Source organism: Sminthopsis crassicaudata, chromosome 2 (assembly GCF_048593235.1).
Source record: "Sminthopsis crassicaudata isolate SCR6 chromosome 2, ASM4859323v1, whole genome shotgun sequence".
Lineage (NCBI taxonomy): Eukaryota > Metazoa > Chordata > Mammalia > Dasyuromorphia > Dasyuridae > Sminthopsis > Sminthopsis crassicaudata.
This window is the reverse complement of record NC_133618.1, coordinates 101,839,219-101,860,080: the sequence shown is the minus strand read 5'-3', so window position 1 is coordinate 101,860,080 and position 20,862 is coordinate 101,839,219. Positions and strand designations below refer to the sequence as shown.

General features: G+C 32.9%; 1 protein-coding gene across 8 annotated transcripts in view; it reads left to right on the top strand.

Moving 5' to 3' along the window:
• Positions 1 to 20,862, top strand: part of LOC141554703 (ankyrin repeat and SOCS box protein 3-like) — a 437,022-nt gene that overhangs the window by 349,766 nt on the left and 66,394 nt on the right. For 7 of the 8 annotated variants that reach the window (XM_074286926.1, XM_074286925.1, XM_074286921.1 and 4 more), the window contains one exon: positions 12,054 to 12,263. In XM_074286926.1, coding sequence (XP_074143027.1) covers positions 12,068 to 12,263 — 196 coding nt within the window. In that variant the 5' untranslated portion in view covers positions 12,054 to 12,067. Of the gene's footprint in view, positions 1 to 12,053; positions 12,280 to 20,862 lie in introns of all 8 variants that reach the window. The other variant, XM_074286928.1, reaches the window with a different exon arrangement.

Here is a 20,862-nt window from a genome sequence, read left to right as displayed (position 1 = left end):
TCATTATACATAGATTCAACAAATAAAATTTTCCATGCTCCTCTAATTTACTTAAGTTATCACTATGTTTAAATCATGAACCCATTTTGACCTTATCTTAGTACATAGTGTAAGATACTGTATTCTGGTTTTCCTAGCAGTTTTTGTTGTATGGTGAGTTCCTGTTGCAAAAATTTGGATCTTTGGTTTTGCCCAATGCTGGATTACTGTGGTCATTTAGTACTGTTGTATTATGTACCTAATCTATTCTAGTGATTCACTATTCTATTTCTTAGCCAGTACCTAGTTTTGGTGGATACCACTTTGTAATACAGTTTGAGATCTGGAATTGCTAGACCATCTTCCTTCATGTTTCTTAATTTTTATTTTTCTTTGATTACTTTGATTCTTAACTAGATCTCCTTTTTAAAAAAATCATATTTATTTGTGTACTTAATACTAAATTCCTGTTGAGTATGATAGATTTCTGTGTACAATCTCCCTCTCTTTCTCTGTCTCTGTCTCAGTCTCTCTCTTTCCCTGTCTGTGTCCTTTTTGAACCAGTTCTGATTGGAATGAAATTCAAGTGCACATCCAGACCTCCCCTCCCCCCCATCATTTTCCCCTCCACTGTAGAACTCTTCCTGTCTACCTCTCATGTTGGATAATTTTTCCTATCCTTCCTTTCCCTTTCCTCTTCTCCCAGTGCATTTCTCTTTCTCACCAAAAATTATTTATTTATTTTTTAAAATTATGCCAACATAATTGAGTTACACCAAGCTTTCGGCTATGTAGACTCAAGTACTAATAAAAAGTACTCAGGAGTTACATGTATCATCTTCCCCTATAGGAAAATAAAGAGTTTAATTTTATTGAGTCCCTTATTTCCCTTTCATGTTTATTTTTTTATACTTCTCTAGAATCTTAAATTGTGTTTGAATGTAAGGTTCCTATTTATCTCTGGTCTTTTTTTTTTTTTATCAGAAATGTTTAAAAGTTATTTATTTCATTAAATAACAATTTCTGCTTCTGTTAGATTATACTCAGTTTTACTGGGTAGGTGATTCTTGATTGTACTCCTAGCTCCTCTACCTTCCAGAATATCATATTTCAAGCCCTCCATTTCTTTTCTGCTATATTTTGTGTGATTTTGGCTATGGCTCTATGGTGTTTGAATGGTTTCTTTCTGACTGCTTGAATTATTTTCTTTACCTGGGAGCTCTGGAATTTGACTGTGGTATTCTAGGAAATTTTCATTTTGGGATCTCTTTAAGATGGTGATTGGTAGATTCTTTTAGTTTCTATTTTTCCCTGTGGTTTTAGTATCTTGAAATAAGATATCCAGTGCCTTTGATTGTGACTTTCAGTTAGTTCAATAATTCTTTAATCTGCTTTCTAGGTCAGTTGTTTTTCTGATGATATACTTTGTTTCTATTTTAATTCTGTTGACTGTTTTATTGTTTCTTGATGTCTTGTGGAGTCATTAGCTTCCACTTCTAATTTTTAAGGATTTTTTTTTCTTATTTTAAAGAGTTATTTTCCTCCCAGCCCATTTGGTTAATTCTTTTTTTTTTTTTTTAAGGATTTATTTTTATTAGTGAGTTTTGTACCTGTCTTCTCCCATTTGGCCAATTTTGTTTTTAAGATTATTTTTTCAGCATTTTTTGTGTTTCTTTTACCAAACCATTGTCATTTCATAATTTTTTTGTGTCACTTTCATGTCTTTCTCCAGTTTTTTCTCTGCTATTCTTATGTGATTTTGAAAACCATTTTTTAAAGCTTTTGTCAGAAATTCTTGTTGGACTTGTCTCTGACTCACTTTTTTTTTTTTTTTTTTTTTTTTAGGCTTTGCTTGTAGCTATGTTGACATGATTGTCTTCTTTTAAGTTTGTGAATTATTATTATTATTATTTTTTTGGTCACTATAGTAGATTTTTGTGTTTAGGTTCTTTGCTCATTTTTTTCCAGCCTATTTCTTGACTTTGAACTTTATGTTAAAGTTGGGCTCACTTCCTGGGGTGGGATGGGATTGGAGAACATTGTTCCAAGCTTTAAGCTTTTTTATACTTCTGTTTTCAAACCTGTTCTAAAGATTTGGAAGTTTTTAGTGCTTTTAAGGTAGTGTGGTCATTGTTTCTACTCTTCTGGTCTGTACTCTTTTCTCCTTATCAAGGAAGGGTCTTTGTTCCTTTGGAATTACAATTGATATTGTTCCTCAGTGCACCTGTCCCATGGCATTGGAAGCAAGCAGTACTATTCAGGGTTCTTGCTCTTTTGGGATAGCAAATGGGGGTAGGCAACATAGTTGCCATAAAGTGTCATGTCCTGTGCTCAGTGTAGTCTTTCTGAAAGTTTCTTTTTACCATTTCTAACCTGAGAATTTCTGAAGCTGTTGCTTCACTACCATCAAACTCCATCACTAGTATTGCATCCATTTAGGTTCCCACTCCTTATTCCATATTTCATGTCATAGACCTTTCCTTTTGACCTTCTAAGTTCTCTTGGGCTGAAAGAACATTTCACTCTGATCTTTTGTTGACTCTGTTATTCCAGAATTAGATTTGAAATATTTTAAAATTGTTTGGGAGGGAATATTGGGAGAGGTTGACTATAGTACTTCCTCTACTCTGTCATATTGACTCTTCTTCCCCCCTCCCCCAAACACTATATGTTAATGTTACTTATTCTCTGGTTTATCAGATATCAAATAAATCAGTGAAAAAATATTTATCATACCTATTATGTTTCAAGTACAATTCTAGATGCTGTGGCTACAAAGATAAAGAAGGAGCAGTTGTTTCCCTCAAGAAGCTTACATTCTATTGGGGAAGATATCTATAAAAAACTTTTATAATACAACCAAATCTTCTAGAATTACTGAATAAACAAATTTAAATTGGTTCACAAGGTTTTACAAATCGCCAAATATAATTGCAAAGCATTGGTAAAAATGAAATCTGTGAGTGGTAAAGATCTTCTTTGTTAATTATTTTCCCATTTAAAATCACCTATGCAGAGCTAGAATATTTTAGGGTAGAGAAAAAACTATTAGAAATTGAGTTTTGTTAGCAAGAGGAAAAATTGCAGCCTATCACCTTACAGTATAAAACTTTTATTTTTAGCATTTTACTTTTCTTTCCTCTTTTATATGGTATCACATATTACAGAAGATATTTCAATTTTATCATTATTTGCTATTGGGAAGAACCAAATATTTTTGTATTTCATAATTTTGTGGAATAACTGATTTTGCAAATTTCAGAAAAAGAAAAAAAATCAACTTTCTTAAAAGTAGAATGCAAATTGAAACTAATTAATTTATTGTCTAAATTAAAAGAATTTATCCCATTCCTACCTATATTTTTGATAGATACAAGATATGTAAGGACATCTGGTGATTTTACTAGCCCTCATTGGTGTTTTTGAAAAATATTCTTATATAAGAAATATTGTATGTTTAGAGGCATCTTGTAAGAGAAGTTATGATAATATTTCATATATTCAATAGTTATTGGCTTTTTTTCCTTTTTTGAAAATTGATGCTCTTTCAAAAAAAAATATTGCTGTTATTTCCCAATATTTGTCTCTTCACTCTGCTCAGAGTAGCGTCCTTTTTTGTAACAGGAGCAAAACAGATCAGCACATTGGCTGTGTATGATCATCTGTGTGTTACTTGAAACTAATTATAGAAACTTCAAAAGTCATGACTGGCCATTGATCAGAGTTCTGATGTCTTTGATTATTGTTTTTCTTCATATTTTCTTCACATTGAGTAAGTTCTGATTCTGCTAATCTTGATAATATCAGTTCATGTAAATCTTCTCAAGTTTAACTAAATTTTTCATCTTTGAAAAGATGGGTTTCAGAGACATTCCATTATATTTATATACAACAGTTAACCAATTGGTGGGTGCTCTTTTGCTTTGTGTTTTTTGTTACTACAAAAAATAGTGATATAAATACTTAGGATTTCTGGGATCTTTTCCTCTGTCTTTGGTCATCTTGATAAGGTCAAAAAAGAGATAGTTTAAGATAAAAATAATTAACAGGAATTCTTGTCTGAGGAGAGGTTAAAGGAGATAATTTGAGATACAAATGATTAAGAGAAATTCCTGTCTTATTTACAAATATCTCCGGAACCTCTTGGATAACATCTTTGTGCAAACTTTGTTTTTATGACCCTAGTTATGTATAAAAGGAAGGTCTAAGAAATGGAATCCTCGCACTCGGTTTATACCAGTCTTGTGCCCATCAACTGGCATCCCCTTGCCAGGCAGTTTGGCCTTCCTGGAGGCCAAATGTCTGTCTATCCCTTTACTATCAATAAAGACTGTTTTGATACAGCATTGAGTAGAGAATTCATTCCCTACCGAACCCGACCTTGGTTACTTTGGAGAGAGAGAGGTAAATCAAACCCAGTAGGAGAAGAGCTGATCCATCTCATCTTAGAGCCTCCGATTTACTCCTCATCAATCTTTGAACTTATTTATAGTAATGTGATATTGCCAGGTGAAAGAGAATGTACAAGTTCAAAGACATTATTGGTATAGTTCTAAATTATTAGAATGATTGGGCCAGTGCCCTAATAATGTTTCTGCTCTTTCTTCATACCTTTTAACATTTATCATTTTCTATTATTTTTCATATTTTCCAAAATGTTGATTGTGAGATAAAGTCCATGACATTAATTTTTATTTTTCTCTTTTTAGAGATTTAAATAATTTTTTCATATTTGTTGATACTTTTCATTTCTTCTGATTAATTGTTCCTCTCCTTTGACTATGTGTCTATTGGTGAATGTCCCTTAAACTTGTATATTTTGTCAATTTTACATTTCTCTTACAGCCCAGACCTGCAAAGATAATTTTTTGAAGATATTTCCCCTTCATCACTTTCCCTTTTTATTCTATTTGAGTTGACTTTTAGCAGAAACTTTTTACTTTTATGTAATTGCAATTACCTGTATAGCATGCTTGCTTCTGATCCTTATTTAGTTAAGGATTCTTCTGTTAACCATGAATGAATGAATGAATGAATGAAAAAAACACTTATTAAGCAATTAATATGTGTAAATCCCTTGAATTGATATTTGATACTTGAGTTAAAGAGAGCCACAGGAATTTGTGTTGGGAGGGAGTTCATATGGTTCTATCTGCACTTTAGGAAATCATTTTGGTAACTATTTGGTGATAGATTGGAGAAGGGAGGTGCTTGAGGCAGAAAAACCACTTAAAATACTTTATAATCCAGATCAGGGATAGTAAATGAGAAAAGTTACATGGTAAGGTGCTCTGGTCTTTTGAGTATAGCAACACAGTGATGGTAATGTATCTTTAGTGTAATTTCCACTTATAAAATAATATTGTTTTTTGATTTTGAACCAATGCATAACCAGTGATTTGGTGAGAACTTTTATTTTCTGAGTCTAAAATAACTAGGATTAAGATTCTTGAAGCAGCAGTTGCCAGATTATATTATATAGGGTTTACTTCCTAGTTATGGATATGGTGGGGGGGGGGGGAAGAGGGAGAGCACGCTGGAAATGTGTCTGAAGGTCTAGTGGAAGCTCTCATTTATTTGTAGGCCTCTTGTCTTTGGCCATTAGTCAGCAGTTAGTGATGTAAGAAATGTGGAAGATTGATTCTTTTCCCACAGGGATTGCTTCCCTCCGGGATGGCTGTAGGGTTTGATTTAAAAACTAGGTAAGTAGTTGGGGAGGAGATAGTGTGCTTTTATTCCCAGGGATCTTTTGACATAGTGTGGTGTGGGAGATGGTGGTGGTGATTTGACTTGCCTGGTGCATAGAACCTTCTGTTTTTTCCTTTAGGGCATCTTGTAGCTTTACCTAAATTTATCTGCCTATCCCTTAGGAGACAGTGACAATTGATAGAGGTAGCTGGCCCCTCCTGTACAACATGGATGATACCTTCAGTGACTTCCTTTCTCCACAGGAATTTTGTTCATCATTGATGACTGTGGGGCCCAGACTAAGAGCATTGCCAGGGTCTTGGGTTCAGGCCCCGGGGCTATCCCCAATAGGGTCTCTTGAGTGGTGGTAGTAGTGATTTGACTTGCCTAACATATGCATCCTATTGTCTCTTTCTCAAATTGTCTAGTAGCTCAACATTTTTTTCTAAATTCGTCTGATCTTCTTTTTAATATTTAGGCCATATATACATTTAGAATTTATTGGTTATAAAATATTGACCCAAACTAAGTTTTTTTGATAGAATGCATTTCAGTTTTGTGAGCAGTTCTGAGCAGGAATTGTTTGTTTTGGGATTTAATCAAATCAAGACTTTTGAATTCAATTGTTTCTGATTCTTACTTGAATATTGATTCTGTTGATCATTAAAAAATTTTTTTAAACTAATATTGAATCGTCTTGATGATTATTATTTTGAAATAGAGTTTGAAGTCTAGAAGTAATATTTTTCTTCCTCCTTTCCCCCTTTTTCATATTCTCCTTTGATTTTTTAGGACCTCTGGTCCTACAAGTGTTATTTGCTATCACTTTTGTCGTATTTTATCTATAAAATAATTCCTTTGTCATTTGTTTTGTGTGACACTAAGTCTGTAGTAACTTAAGTGTCTTTATTATAATAGTGTGGTCCAAACATGATCAAGGAATAGTATACCTTCATTTTTCTTAAGAATTGCTTGCAGTGGTAGTTGTTCAAGACTTGACTTTGGTTTGGTTAACTGTCATGGTTCTGATTATATTATACCATTTCAGAGCCTCCTGGAAGAAATCTGTAACCATTCAAAAGAGTTTAGCCTGACCTTCCACAAAGGGAAGACTTCTTGAAGAATGTTTGTTGTCTAGATTTTAAAAAGCAATTGGATGGACAACCATATTTTAGAGCTTGTCTATTAGTGTGTATACACACATACATACACACACACACACACATACATAAACTCTTATGAAAAAGACAATACAAATGAATAGTGAGTTGGGTCTACAATTATAAAGAGAGCAATCTTAATTATCTTTAGGAAATTGCAGAGGTCTTATGATGAGTTAATTTTTTTTTCTAGAAAAACAAAGGACCACATTATTAACATTTTTCTAATAGCATCATTTAGATATGATATCGAAAATAGTAATTTCCAAAGAATTGAAATTGAGTACCACACAGAGATTAATGGAGAAGTATATAGTAGCTATAAGCATGCTGCAACATATAACCAATGAAGAATTTGAAAAAGTAGTAATAAAGGGAAATGTATAATGGAAAATTCTAGTGCATTTCCTCTGTTTATTATTTTCAATTTATCCTGCAGATAGCTTGTTTGAACATAGTTTGGTATTTTATTTCCCCCATTAGACTGTGAGCTCCTTAAGAGTCAGAACTATATCTTACATGTCTTGTATCCCTAGCACTTAGCTGAGTACTTGGCACATAGTAGGTACTTAAGAAATATTTATTGACTAATTGAAAAAGAAGATGGCCTGATCCTGTGTTAATGACAAGGAATAAGTTGTGGTGGGCAGCCCACATGTTCTACTTTTGATGTCAGGAGAAATCAAGAAAGGTTCTCCTGAATTGACTGTATTATTTAGCAAGAACTTAAGAGAACATGGACAAATGTGCAGGAAGGAAAGGAATGGATAGATTGGCATCTCCCATCATTGCATATTGATGAGGTCACAGAATCATGTGAAATAGTTATTCTTTATGTATGTATGTGTGTGTAGTATGTATGTATGGACATATATTGTTTATCTGGTTTTTGTTTTCTCCATGAGAGAAACAACTATTTGATTTTTTTTCCCCTCCTTTTGAGTACTCAGTGTCATTATAAATATTTATTGAATGGAAAGGCTTTATAAGGAGTATGTGGGTACACACAGCAATTAAATTATATATCTGCCAAAGTACAGTATTTTAATTAATTTATTTTAAACTTATGCATGTACATTCTTTTTTTTATATACATATTTCCATATGAGTCATATTGGGAGAGAAAAATCAACAAAAATGAAAATCTACAGAAAAAAAAGATGAAAATAGTATGTTTTGATACACATTCAGTCTCCATAATTCTTTCTCTGAATGTGGATGGCATTTTCCATCCAAAGTTTATTGGAATTGCCTTGGATCACTAAATTGCTAAGAAGAGCCAAGTCCATCACAGTTGATCATCCCATAATCTTGTCACTGTGTACAATGAATGTTCTCTTAGTTCTGTTTTCTTCACTCAGCATCTGTTCATGTAAATTTTTCCAGGCTTTCCAAAAATTAGCCTGTTCATTATTTTTAAAAACAGAATGATACTATTCCATTACTTCTACATACCATAACTTAGTCATTTCCCAATTTATGGTATCCACTCATTTTCCAGTTCTTTGTTACCATAAAAAAAGCTACTACAAACATCTGCACATGTGACTTCTTTCCCTTCTTTTATCATCCCTTTGCATTGCTGGATCAAAGGGTATGTCAGATTTATAGCTCTTTGGGTATATTTTCAAATTGCTCTCTAGAATAGTTGGATCAGTTCACAATTCCACCAACAATGTTTTCCCATATCCCTTCCAACACTTATTATCTTTTCCTGTCATCTTAGCCAATCTGATAGGTCTCAAGTAGTACCTCAGAGTTGTTTTAATTTGCATTTCTCTAATAAATAGTGCTTTAAAGCATTTTTTTTTCATATGACTATAGATGGCTTTAATTTCTTTTAACTGAAAATTGTTCATATCCTTTGACCACTTATTAACTTCGGAATGACTTATTTTCTTAGAAATTTGACTCAGTTCTCTCTTATTTTAGAAATGTGGTCTTTATCAGAAAACATTGGCTATTAAAATGGTTTCTCAGCTTTCTGCTTCCCTTCTAATTTTGGCTGCATTGGTTTTGTTTAAACAAACTTTTAAAGATTTAATGTAATCAAAATTATCCATTTTGTATCTGATAATGTTTTCTATTTTTTGTTTTGTAACGAATTCTTTCTTTCTCCAAATATCTGATGGGTACATTCTCCCTTGCTTTCCTAATTTGCTTATAATGTAACCCTTTGTGCTTAATTCATGTACCCCTTTCCACTTTATCTTAGTATGGGATATGAGTTGTTGGTCTATGGCTAATTTCTAACATACTTTTTCTCAGTATTCTCAGAAATTTTTGTCAAATATGAGTTCTTAACCCAGAAACTAGATTCTTTGGATTTATCAAAAAATAAATTACTATAGTTACTCAAGCTATTATTTTAAAATAAGGGTCTTGAGAGATGGAGATATTATAATAGAATGGTGGGAAGCAGTACAGTGAGCCACCTCTTCAAAAATTCCTCCAAACTTTTAGAAAATGCATTGAGACTGACTCTCGAGGAGGCAGTGTGAAAAACATCATAGTGAAGCCTTTGTTCAGCTCAGCTCAGCATAGACAGACATAAAGGAAATTTGAGAATACTGGGGATAGGTTAAACGAAAGCCCAGGGAGAGGCTGTGCATCTGGACAAGAGAAGGTCTAAAACTCAAATTGGAACTTTACTAAATCCATACCAAAGCACTTCAATGGGGGGGACGAATGTGAACTTTCCAGTTCTGGATCCCAGATTCATGATGGTTTGAAAAAGGAACTCATATAGGGTAATTAGTTATTCTTGAGTAAGTTATAGGGTAGTTATTTTTGAGTAAGAAAGCTGTGTAAGAAAAGGAGGAAATTTAGAATTCAACAGCCTCCTTTCTATTATCTACCTAGCCAGCAGAAGAATAACCAAGGCAGAAATCCTTGACTAAAAGGGAGCCTACACTTATACCACACAAAATCAACAAAGGAGTTTACTTTTGCTCAGACCCAAACCCAGAATGAGAACTTGCAGATTTTAGAACTGGGAAGGTCAGGGGGTTTGGATCAATGAAGAAAGTAGACTTTGGTCTGAATCTAAGCATTTTGGGAGCATTGTAAGCTTGCCTGTCCCTGAGATCCGGGAATAACACAATACTCAATACCTCAAGAAAGCAGCAAGAAGACCATCCCAGTCCTTCCCTTCTAAGAATCAAATCTGAAGTGAAGAAGTAAAGTGAAAGAATAGGCTAACAAAAAAGGAGAAGCCTATCATAGTAAGTTATTAAAACACTGAGGAAAATGACTCAAAAATTATCTTCAAGCAATGTCTCAAAGAGAAACAAAGCTCAGGTACAAACTCAATTAGAATTCCTGCAAAAAATAATGCAAGAATTGAAAAAATAATTAAAAAGCAATTTTATAATTATAATGAGGGTGCTTGAAAAATTTGGAAAAGAAATGAGACCTACAGAAGAAAGAATTGCATATGCAGTTAATTGCTTGGCACCACACATACAAAACCTTGTTCAAGCAACAACTCCTTGAAAATATAGATGGACTAAATAGAAGTCAATGACTCCATGAAATAATAAGAAATATTAAAATCAAAAGGCTGAAAAAAATAAAGTGTAATATGTTTCATAGCAAAAATAACTGATCTGGATAAACAGATAAAGGAGAAAAAATTAAGGCATCTTTGGACGATTTGAATGCTATGATCAAAAAAAAAAAAAAAGGAAGAAAGCTAAAAACCTAGACGTATCTCAAAAATTTCAAAATTGCTCAGACCTCCTTTAGAGGGCAAAAAATCTAAAGAGAAAGAATCTCTTAGTTATGTCCTGAAAGAAACCCCAAATAAAAACTGTTAGGAACTTTATAGACATAATCCAGAGCTTCCAGGTCAAAGAAAAAATAATACAAGTAGCCAGAAAGAAAGTAATGAAGAGCCACAATGAAGATCTTGTATGATTTAGCATCTGTTTCTATAAATGAAAGGAGAACGTGGAATACAATATTTCAGAAGTCAAATTATATGGTTTTACAGCCGAGAATAATGTATTCAGCAAAAATTAGTATAATGCTACAGGAATAAAAACTTTCCTGATGAAAAAAACCCAGAGCTGAAAAGAAATTTTGAAATCACAGTAGTGAAGAGAAAAATGAACAATGAGAAAAGGACTAAACAAGCATAAACTGCTTACATTCAAATATAGGGAGATGATACATCTGTCCCCCTCTGAACCTTTATACACCATCAGGATTCATAGAGGAAGTACAATTAGATACAGTTTGGGAGTAGTGCTCTTATTTTTGATCTTAGGAAAAAGAATGAAAAAAGAGGGAAGGGGGGGGAAATGTAAGGGAGGAATGAAAAAAAGGTTAGGGAAAATTGTCTCATATAATGAAGATGTGCAAGTAGACATCTATACCAATAAGGAAGAGGAATAAGTGACTGATAATTGAATCTTTCTTTCATCTTAACTTGTTAAAAGAAGGAAGAATACTCATATACAGTTGGATACAGAAATATGTTTCACTCAACAATGACATGAGAGAAAGGGAGAGAGAATTAGAGGGCAGATTGATTAAGGAAAAGATTAATTCTAAGCAACACAAATGTCAAGTATATATAGCAATATTTATAGCTCTTTTTGAGATGGCAAAGGATGGGAATCTGAGAGAGTAACCATAAATTGAGGAATGGGTGAATGAGTTTGTTGTATAAGAGAATTAATGTTGAAACATGCTACCCATCTCCTGATAGAGAAGATTCAGAATTCAGAATTAGAAAAACAATTTTTTAAAGACATGACCAATGTGGAAATTTGCTTTGATTGACGTATAGTCAAACATGTATACACATGTATAATGTTTGTAATGAGTTTTATTTTCTATTTGTGTGTGTGTGTGTGTGTGTGTGTGTGTGTGTGTGTGTGTGTGTGTGTGTGTGTGTTCTTGAGATGGGAAGGAAAAAAGGATGGATCTTTTACTAAGACAAAGGATTTTTAAAGAAACTAAAGTAAGTGTTATAATAAAATTTTAATAAACTTTTTATCTTGAAGGACTGGTTTTTGAAAATTGCCTGTAAAGCTCTAATCTAAATATAGGTTATTTTCCACTCCTCTTTTTCTTTTGTTTATAATGTGTGAAATGTTGGGCTGATCCATTGTGCATTGTGTATTCATTTCTAAGTATATTTTCTGTTTCCCATAATGAAATAGACTTGTAAAACTATAGATAACTTATAAATTTTTTTTTTCCCTTTTTATCTTCTAGATCACTCTGAAGGAATGGATTTTACAGAGGCTTATTCAGATACATGTTCTGCTGTTGGCCGTGCTGCCAGGGAAGGAAATGTAAAAACTCTAAGAAAACTGCTCAAGAAAGGGTGTAGTGTTGATGTTGCTGACAACAGAGGATGGATGCCAATTCATGAAGCAGCTTATCATAATTCTGTAGAATGTTTGAGGTTGTTAATTCGTTCAGGTAAAGTCAAATTGAGGTATGGATAATTGGATTCACTAAAGTTTTGCCTTATTTTATAGTTCACCGTCACCTCTTATCAGGAGTGTTTTCTTTTTCTTCTATGCAAAAAAAAGTCACTGAAGATTTAATTGAAGGTTTGTGAGATCTCTGATTTTCATGCAGTAATATTATATAAAAAAAAATTTATGGAGTGAATTATTCTTTATGTACACATACATCTAATTTATTTTTATTGTTTTAACCAAGCAAAATGCTAAAAGGGAGTCAAGTACTTTATTTTACGTTTTAAATAGTCACTGGTTTTACTCTCCACCTTTCCAAAAGAAAAAGGGCAGTGTCCTATTTGACACAGGAGTTGTGATTGTACTTGATTTATACTATAACCTTTATCACTTCACAGTTTTCCTTATTTTGGGTAATTTGTCAATTATTTTGATTTTATAATTACATTTTCTTTTGTTTGATCCATAACCTAATAAAATAATCAGACAGATATCCATTGTCATAGAAAGATTGGTTGAGAAAGTTCCAACAATGAGGCATTTTATCACTTTATCAATTCCTACTGGTTCTGTTTAATACCTTTGTTTCACCTTCCTCTTTTATGAATTTAAAATGTATTAATTTAACTTTTTGCTTCCATGGAAGGGGAAATATTTTCTGATAGTACACTGTGGTAGTGAAGACATTCTTCTTTTCTCAGACACTAAGAATTATTTATTTAAAAAAAAAAAACAAAACCTAAAACATTTCTTACCCAGTAGAACATAGAAAGCATTTCATATGAAATTAAATTTTATTTTACTGTGTATGCTTTAAAAAAAAATACAGTAAATTCTAAATATTACTTTCAAAATTGACCTGCTTGTTGGTGGTGTTTCTAGATGAACTTCTTTTTATTCTCTTTTGTGCATTTTTTTCAATGGCTTTTTTTTTTTTTTTTTAAATCCCTATTGCTAGTTCTCTCTCTAGCTCCCTTTGGTCAATTAAAAACTGAGAGAAAAAAGGGGAAAAAAAAAACACCTTGTAAACAATAATGAGAGTAAAGCACAACTAATCTGCACTTGTGACAATGTCCAGAAATATATTTCTATGTACCTTATGTCCATTATTTTTCTGTTAAGAGATAACATGTTTCATTACAAAAACCCTGGAGACAGTCATTTCATTCATGAGATTTCTTAAGTCATTCAAAGATGTTTTTCTTTATAGTATTGTTTTGCTAGTACAGATTGCTTTTAAACTTTAGTTTACATTAGCAAGGATTCTCTGAAATTTGTTTTTTTTATTTCTTGTAGTAAATTTTTTCATTATACTTATATCACAATTTGTTTACCTATCTAAGAAGAACAAAGGCTCCCTCTTAGAATTAGTTCTTTTTTTTTTTTTTTTTTTTTTACTTTCCATTTTAATTCCCTTTCAGGATTAGGAATTTTATTTTTCTTGGGACTATTTCTTTTCTGATAGTATTCTTTCTCTAACTTCTGTCTGTCCTCTATATCTGATTATTGTCCTTTTGAGTTTTATATATTTCTACAGTAAACTGTTTTGTATGTTGTGTGTGTGTGTATATGTGTGTATGCTTGTATAAGCTGTATGTATGTATGTGTGTGAAGATGTATGTGTGTATATGTGTGAAAGTATGTGTCTATGTATATGTTAAGGTGTGTGTATGTGTATGCATATATGTGTGTGAAGAGGTGTGTGTGTGTATCCATTTCTGGATGCAGATGGTACTTTCCATCCTAAGATTATTGAAATTGTCCAGTATCAGTGTATTGCTGAGAAGAGCCAAATTTGTTATCATTGATCATCACACAGTCTTGCTGTTACTGTATACAATGATCTCCTGATTCTGCTCACTTTATTCAGCATCAGTTCATGTAAGTATTTCTAGGCTTTTCTGAAATCAGGCTGGTATCATTTCTTATTGAACAAAAATATTCTATTACATTCATATATCAGGTTGACTTCTAATAGAGAAAAGATGTGATGCCTTTTAGGAATGAAACCAGACTAGTGACAGGGATGCCTGGAGGGTGACATAAAGTCATAGGATGCAGATTTGGAATGAATTGTAGAGACCATCCACATTGCTCTTCCTTTATCTTCTCACCCTTCTAGAGTTCCCAGTTTCTTTTCACTAAGTCCCTGAAAAGTAATTAAAATGTTTTTCTTATATTAGTTGATATTTGACACTTCAAGCTATTGTTTCACTAGGCTAAAATTTCCTGGGGACACATGAAATACAGAATATTTCTGCAAAGTGTGCATATAATTTGAATATTGATAACAGTTATAAGTGTAACTAAAAATGTGATAATTTATACCAGTAGTTCTCAAACATTTTTATACCTGCAGAATCCTTAATTTAAAGCAAAATCCAGTAGGAACCATTGCAATAAAATTTCTCACTATGATTTACTTTTAAACATGTTTATTATGAATGATACCAAAATAACTTAAGGCTGATTAAAAGAAAACAACAAAAATTGTTTAATATTAGAACTTTTTTTCAGCTTACTTCCCAAGTCATATAAGCACTAGAAGAATGAATCCTCTTTCATGTTTTTTAAGCCTCCACCTTTTCATTTCATACTCATTGTATAGAAAGCAACAAAGGATCTAAATAAAAATCAGATCTATTTATCTCAACCAAGAATCTTTTATGGGAGAAGAAGGATACAAGATGTGTATCAGGATATGGAAGTTCACCATCAGTCAGTATAGAATTGAAGGAGATCCTTCCCTTCATAGCATCTCAAAATGGGGAGAGAGAGAGAGGAACAACACAACATTAGATCATATGATTTCTAATGAAAGATTTGGACTTTCCAAGTTGAGTGAGAGAGAACAAACAGATATAATTCGCTGAATTCAGAAAAGGGGGTATCCTATTCCCTCCAAGCGTTTGTAAACTATATTAAGAGCAATGCAGGGCCAGTTTTCAGATAAGATACATAGTATTTGCTTGAGATGTACAATTATGAGGAAACTTCTTGTGTCAGTCTTTGGATCTGACTGAGTTTCTGTTTTCTATAACCTAGTAGGTCTTTAGGGTAAGGGTCTCTAAATAGCAGGTGGAGGGGGGTTCAGCTTTCAAGCCATGAACCTGGGTTCATACAGTATAATAAAGTTTTTTCTCAATTCACACAACTGAATAAACATTTTCCACAAGACAAAATTTCAACTAGACCCATAATTGAATAGATAAAGAACTGAGTTAAGTCCAAATTTAAGTTGCAAAATGGAATCAGTGTAGTTCCCTCAACTCTCACAATTAACCACTTTTTGGTTTAATCTCGTTTCCCCCCATCATTTTCTGAATAATGTTTTTAAATGCAAAAAATAAAGATGCTACAATGGAAATTAATTATATTGAAATATAATTATTAAAAAAACAAACAAACCAACAAACCAAAACAAGTTCACAGACTCTGGGTTAAGAGCTCATACTGTAGAACATGTAGAACTAGATCCAGATGCTAAAGAAAGAAAACTTTTGGAAGTTCTTTTGAACTTAGGTTCTTCTGAATATTAAGAGCTTCTCCAATTTTAAAAGTGTACAAGAGGAAAGACTTTATGGTTTCTTTTGATAACTACTTACTTTATGTTCCTTGGTTGTTTTGGCAAATATGCTGGCAATAATGTTTTTCTAATGTTAATATGTCTAGGTGCTCAAAATAATACTTTGTCTGCCAGCTTTTTTTCTCCCTGACATGCAAACCCCTAAAATAATGCTCCCTAACTTAGTTGTTTTTATCATAATCTTATATTAGTATATGTGTGTGCCAGAGTTGTATATTGGGCCCCTCCTTTTTTTCCCCCCACTACTCTTTCCTTTTCATTACTTGCAATAAATTTTTATTTTATTTATTTTTGCTGAGGCAATTGAAATTAAATGACTTGCCCAGGGTCATACAGCTAAGAAGTGTTAAGTGTCTGAGGCCAGATTTGAACTCTGGTCCTCCTGACTAAAGTGGTGCTCTATCCACTGCACCACCTCGCTACTCCGGCTTGCAATAAACATTAAACTATTCTTTTTTTTAAGGCTGGAGTTAACTGACTTGCCCAGGATCACATAGCTAGGAAGTGTCAAGTGTCTGAGACCACATTTGAACTCGGGTCCTCGTGAATTCAGGGCTGGTGCTCTAGTCACTGTGCCACCTAACTGCCCCTATTAAACTATTCTTATTGTTTTGCATCTTATTTTTAGCATTAAGGATTGCTTTCATTGACTTTTGTAGGTAGTTCATGAGCTTCTTCTTAGACATAAGCTGAGTGCCTGGACAAGAACTTAACTTTTTTACAGATGCATCTGTGCTGGGGGAACATGCTGCTATTAATCCAGTTGTAGAAAGCAATGATCATTAGCGTGTGATTGGTGAAATCCAAAATAATGGGGAAAAAAAAGGTGTTGAGCTTCTGAATATATTGATTTATTAAGCAGTACTTACCAATTGCATAACTAATAGAGGCCAGGTTTCTTCAGCTTAGCCCTTGGATAGGGGAACATAGATTTTTTTTTTTTCTTTATTAAAGCTTTTTAGTTTTCGAAACATATGCATGGATAATTCTTTAACATTAACCCCTGCAAAACTTTGTGTTCCAATTTCCTCCCCCTTCTCCCATGCCCTCATCTAGGTGGCAAATAGTCCAATATATGTTAAACATGGTAGAAATATGTGTTAAATAAATGTTACACAATTATGCTGCACGAGAAAAATCATCAAACCAGTTTAAGAAAAAAAAAAGAGAGAAACAAAATAAAATGCAAGCAAACAAAAAAAAGAGTGAAAATGCTATGTTGTGTTCCACATTCAGTTCCCACAGGCCTCTTTCTGCGTGTATATGGCTTTCTTCATCACTAAACATTTGGAACTGGTTTGAATCATCTCATTGTTGAAGAGAGCCGCGTCCATCAGAATTGATCTTTGTATAGTCTTGTTGTTGCCATGTATAATGATCTCCTGATTCTGCTCATTTCACTTAGCATCAGTTCATATAAATATCTCCAGGCCTTTTTGAAATCATCTTGCTGATCATTTCTTACAGAACAATAATATTCTATAACATTCATAAACTATAATTTATTTAGCCATTCTCCAGTTGATGGGCATCCATTCAGTTTCTAGCCACTTCAAAAAGGGCGGACACAAACATTTTTGCACATATGGGTCTCTTTCATTCTTTTAAGATCTTTTTGGGATATAAGCCCAGAGGAAACATTGCTGGGTCAAAGGGTATACACAGTTTGATAACTTTGAGCATAGTTCTAAATTGTTCTCCAGAATGGTTGGATCCATTCACAGTTCCACCAACAATGTATCAGTGTCCCAGTTTTCCCACATCCCCTCCAACATACATCATTATCTTTTCCAGTCATCTTAGCCAATCTGAGAGGTGTGTAGTGATATCTCAGAATTGTCTCAATTTGCATTTCTCTGATCAGTACTGATTTAGAGCACCTTTTCATATGATTAGAAATAGTTTCAATTTCTTCATCTGAAAATTGCTCATATCCTTTGACCATTTACCAATTGGAGAATGGCTTGAATTCTTATAAATTTGAGTCAATTCTCTCTATATTTTACAAATGATGCTTTTATCAGAACCTTTGAATGTAAAACTGTCTTCTCAGTTTATTGCTTCTTCCCTTCTAATCTTGTCTATATTAGTTTTGTTTGTACAAATCAAAATTATCTATTTTGTGATCAGTAATGATCTCCAGTTCTTCTTTGGTCACAAATTCCTTCCTCCACAGATTTGAGAGGTAAACTATCCTTTGTTTTTCTAATTTGTTTATATCATTCTTTATGTTTAAATCATAAACTGATTTTGATCTAATCTTAGTATACAGTGTTAGGTGTGAGTCAATGCCTAGTTTCTGTCATAGTTTTCAATTTTCTCAGCAGTTTTTATCAAATAGTGAATTCTTATCCCAAAAGCTGGGGTTTTGGGGTTTGTCAAGCACTAGATTACTATAATTATTGACTATTTTGGGACATAGATTTTTATGCATCAAAAGAAAGCAGTATATAAACCAGATTTCAGGATTAGGTAATCTTATTTCTATTTAGAGGAAGAATAGGGACCTTTGAAGTTGGGAGGGGGAGAATTCCCTGAAGTCAGAAAAAAAAGGATGTCCCATTCTCCTCCCCTAAGGGTTTGTAAACAGGGACAGAAAAACAATAATGGATACTTCAGTGCAGGGCCAGTTTTCAGATTAGACATTAAGGTTGTTTGAGATGCAACTTGGATCTGATTGGGTTTCTGGTCAGCATAATCTATGTCCTTAGTTAAAGAGTCTCTAAGCAATAGGTAAAAGTAGTTCAGTTTCCCATCCGTGCAAAAATAAGTTCAAACAATGCAATAAAGTTTTCTCACAATTCCCATAATTGAATAGAAAGGGAACTGAGCTAGCTCCAGAATAGAGTCACAAGATGAAGCCTTTGTGGTTTATTCAGTTCTTAGAATTCTCTCAGATATTATCCTGTGTTCCCAGAGTGGACTCCTTTGTGTCAGAGGACTGTCACAAAACAAGCATTGTCATTTTTATTATATCGCCTCTTTTTAGCTACAAACAATATTCCTCCAGACATTTAGGTCTGTATTTGTCATCATAAAGGAGTATTTTATAGTTATATTCATATAATTTTTGTGTGGGTCTTAAGGAATTTCCGTCTTTTCCTGTTGGAGTCTGTTGGTAATACAAATAATGCTGATAGTTTATATTAATTTATTTATAGCCTCAACTTTGCTAAAGTTATTATATTTATTTAGTTGATATTGTAGAGTTCTTCCCCATCCTCTCCCCGCCCAAGACAATTGGGGTTAAGTAGCTTGCCCAGGGTCACACAGCTAGGAAATGTTAAGTGTCTAAGGCCAAATTTGAATTCAGGTCCTCCTGACTTTAGGGCTGGTGCTCTATTCACTGTGCCACCTTGCTGCCCCTAGAGTTCTTTTAAGTAAATCATCCAATCATCTACAAAATGATAACTTTGTTTCTTCTTTGCCTATGTGTTTTTAATCATTTTCTTTTTATTGTCTCATTGCTGTAGCTAGCAAACAATATATCTATTAGTGATGGTGATTATGATAGTCTTTGTTTTATTCCTCATCTTTTGTAAATATCTAGTTTATTGTCATGACATAAAACACTTGCTCTATGTAGATACATTCCTATATCAAGGAATGGTCTGCTGATTCTCTTGTTTTCTAAACAGAATTGAGATTGTAGTTTGTCAAAAGCTGTTTTCCCATATTTATTGATAAAACCATCTGATTGTTCTCGTTATTAATATGGTCTGTTATATTTATAGTTTTCCTAACTGAACCAATACTACATTCCTACTGTAAATCTATTCTAGTTATAGCATATTTTGATTTTTATATCTTTCTGGAGATTCTTTGCTAATATGTAACTTAAAAATTTTTACATTATTTTCGTTAAAGAGATTAATCTATTTTTTTTATTCTGTTTTTATTGTCCTTGCCTTAATATGAAACTCATATTTGTGTAATAGAAGAAATTTGGCAGAATCCCTTCTTTTCCTATTTTTCAGTATATATATTATTAAAAATAATTATTATTTGAATATTTAATACAGTTTGATTATAAATTCACCACATCCCAGGATTTTTTCCTTTGGAATCTTATTTATTATTTGTTCAATTTTTTCCTCCTTCTGAGATTGTTATTTAAATTCTCTCTCTCTTTTTTTTCTTTCTGTTGTTGATCTCGATACTTCATATTTTTATGAATATTCAGACATTTCATTTATATTGTGAGTTTTACTGCTATATAACTGGACAAAATAGTTTCTAATGATTTTCTTTATTCATTTTTTATGAATTCTTTTTTTCTTTTTGATTCTGGTAATTTGACAATTAAGAGATCACTATTAACTTTGTATAATGATGAAATCAGAAGTTGGATTCTAAGGAATTTAGAGCATAAGGGAAGAGAAAGTGGAGGTATTCTTAAGGAGTTTACCTACAAAGGCAGAAAAGATATAGGATTATAATTAGTGAGAATGAAAGAATTAGAATTATTTTGAGGATGAAGGGAACATGGGCATATTTGGAAGTAGCCAGTAGAACAGGAAGGGATTAAATGAGTAAGGATCACAAAGAAGGAATTGGATGTGGGGAATAGGTTTGGATAATGACCTACAAAGAGAATCACCGGGATATAGAAGATATGTCCAGTTGTAATTAAATGATTAATCATTGAATGAAAAGTGCCACTCTTCTTTCCACAGCCACAGGATATAGTATAGCAAAAGTCAAAACTATATAGCGGGATATTGAAATTCTGGTCCCCACCAATGTTTTTCTTGGGGAAAGATATAGTAGGAAATAACAGACCTGTGGTTAGAAGATTTTCAGATGGAATTTCATTCTTTATTGGAGAGGATGGTGAGGAAGTTGTCTTGTGCTGATACATATGAAAGTTGAGCCTGGTCCTCTGTCACTTTTATGGGATTTATCTACATACTAGTTGTATAATAATGTCCTCAATGAAGGTATTGGTAGGAAATTTTTGCAAGCAATATTCTATAATGAATCACATCTTTACTATTTTTTAATTAACTGA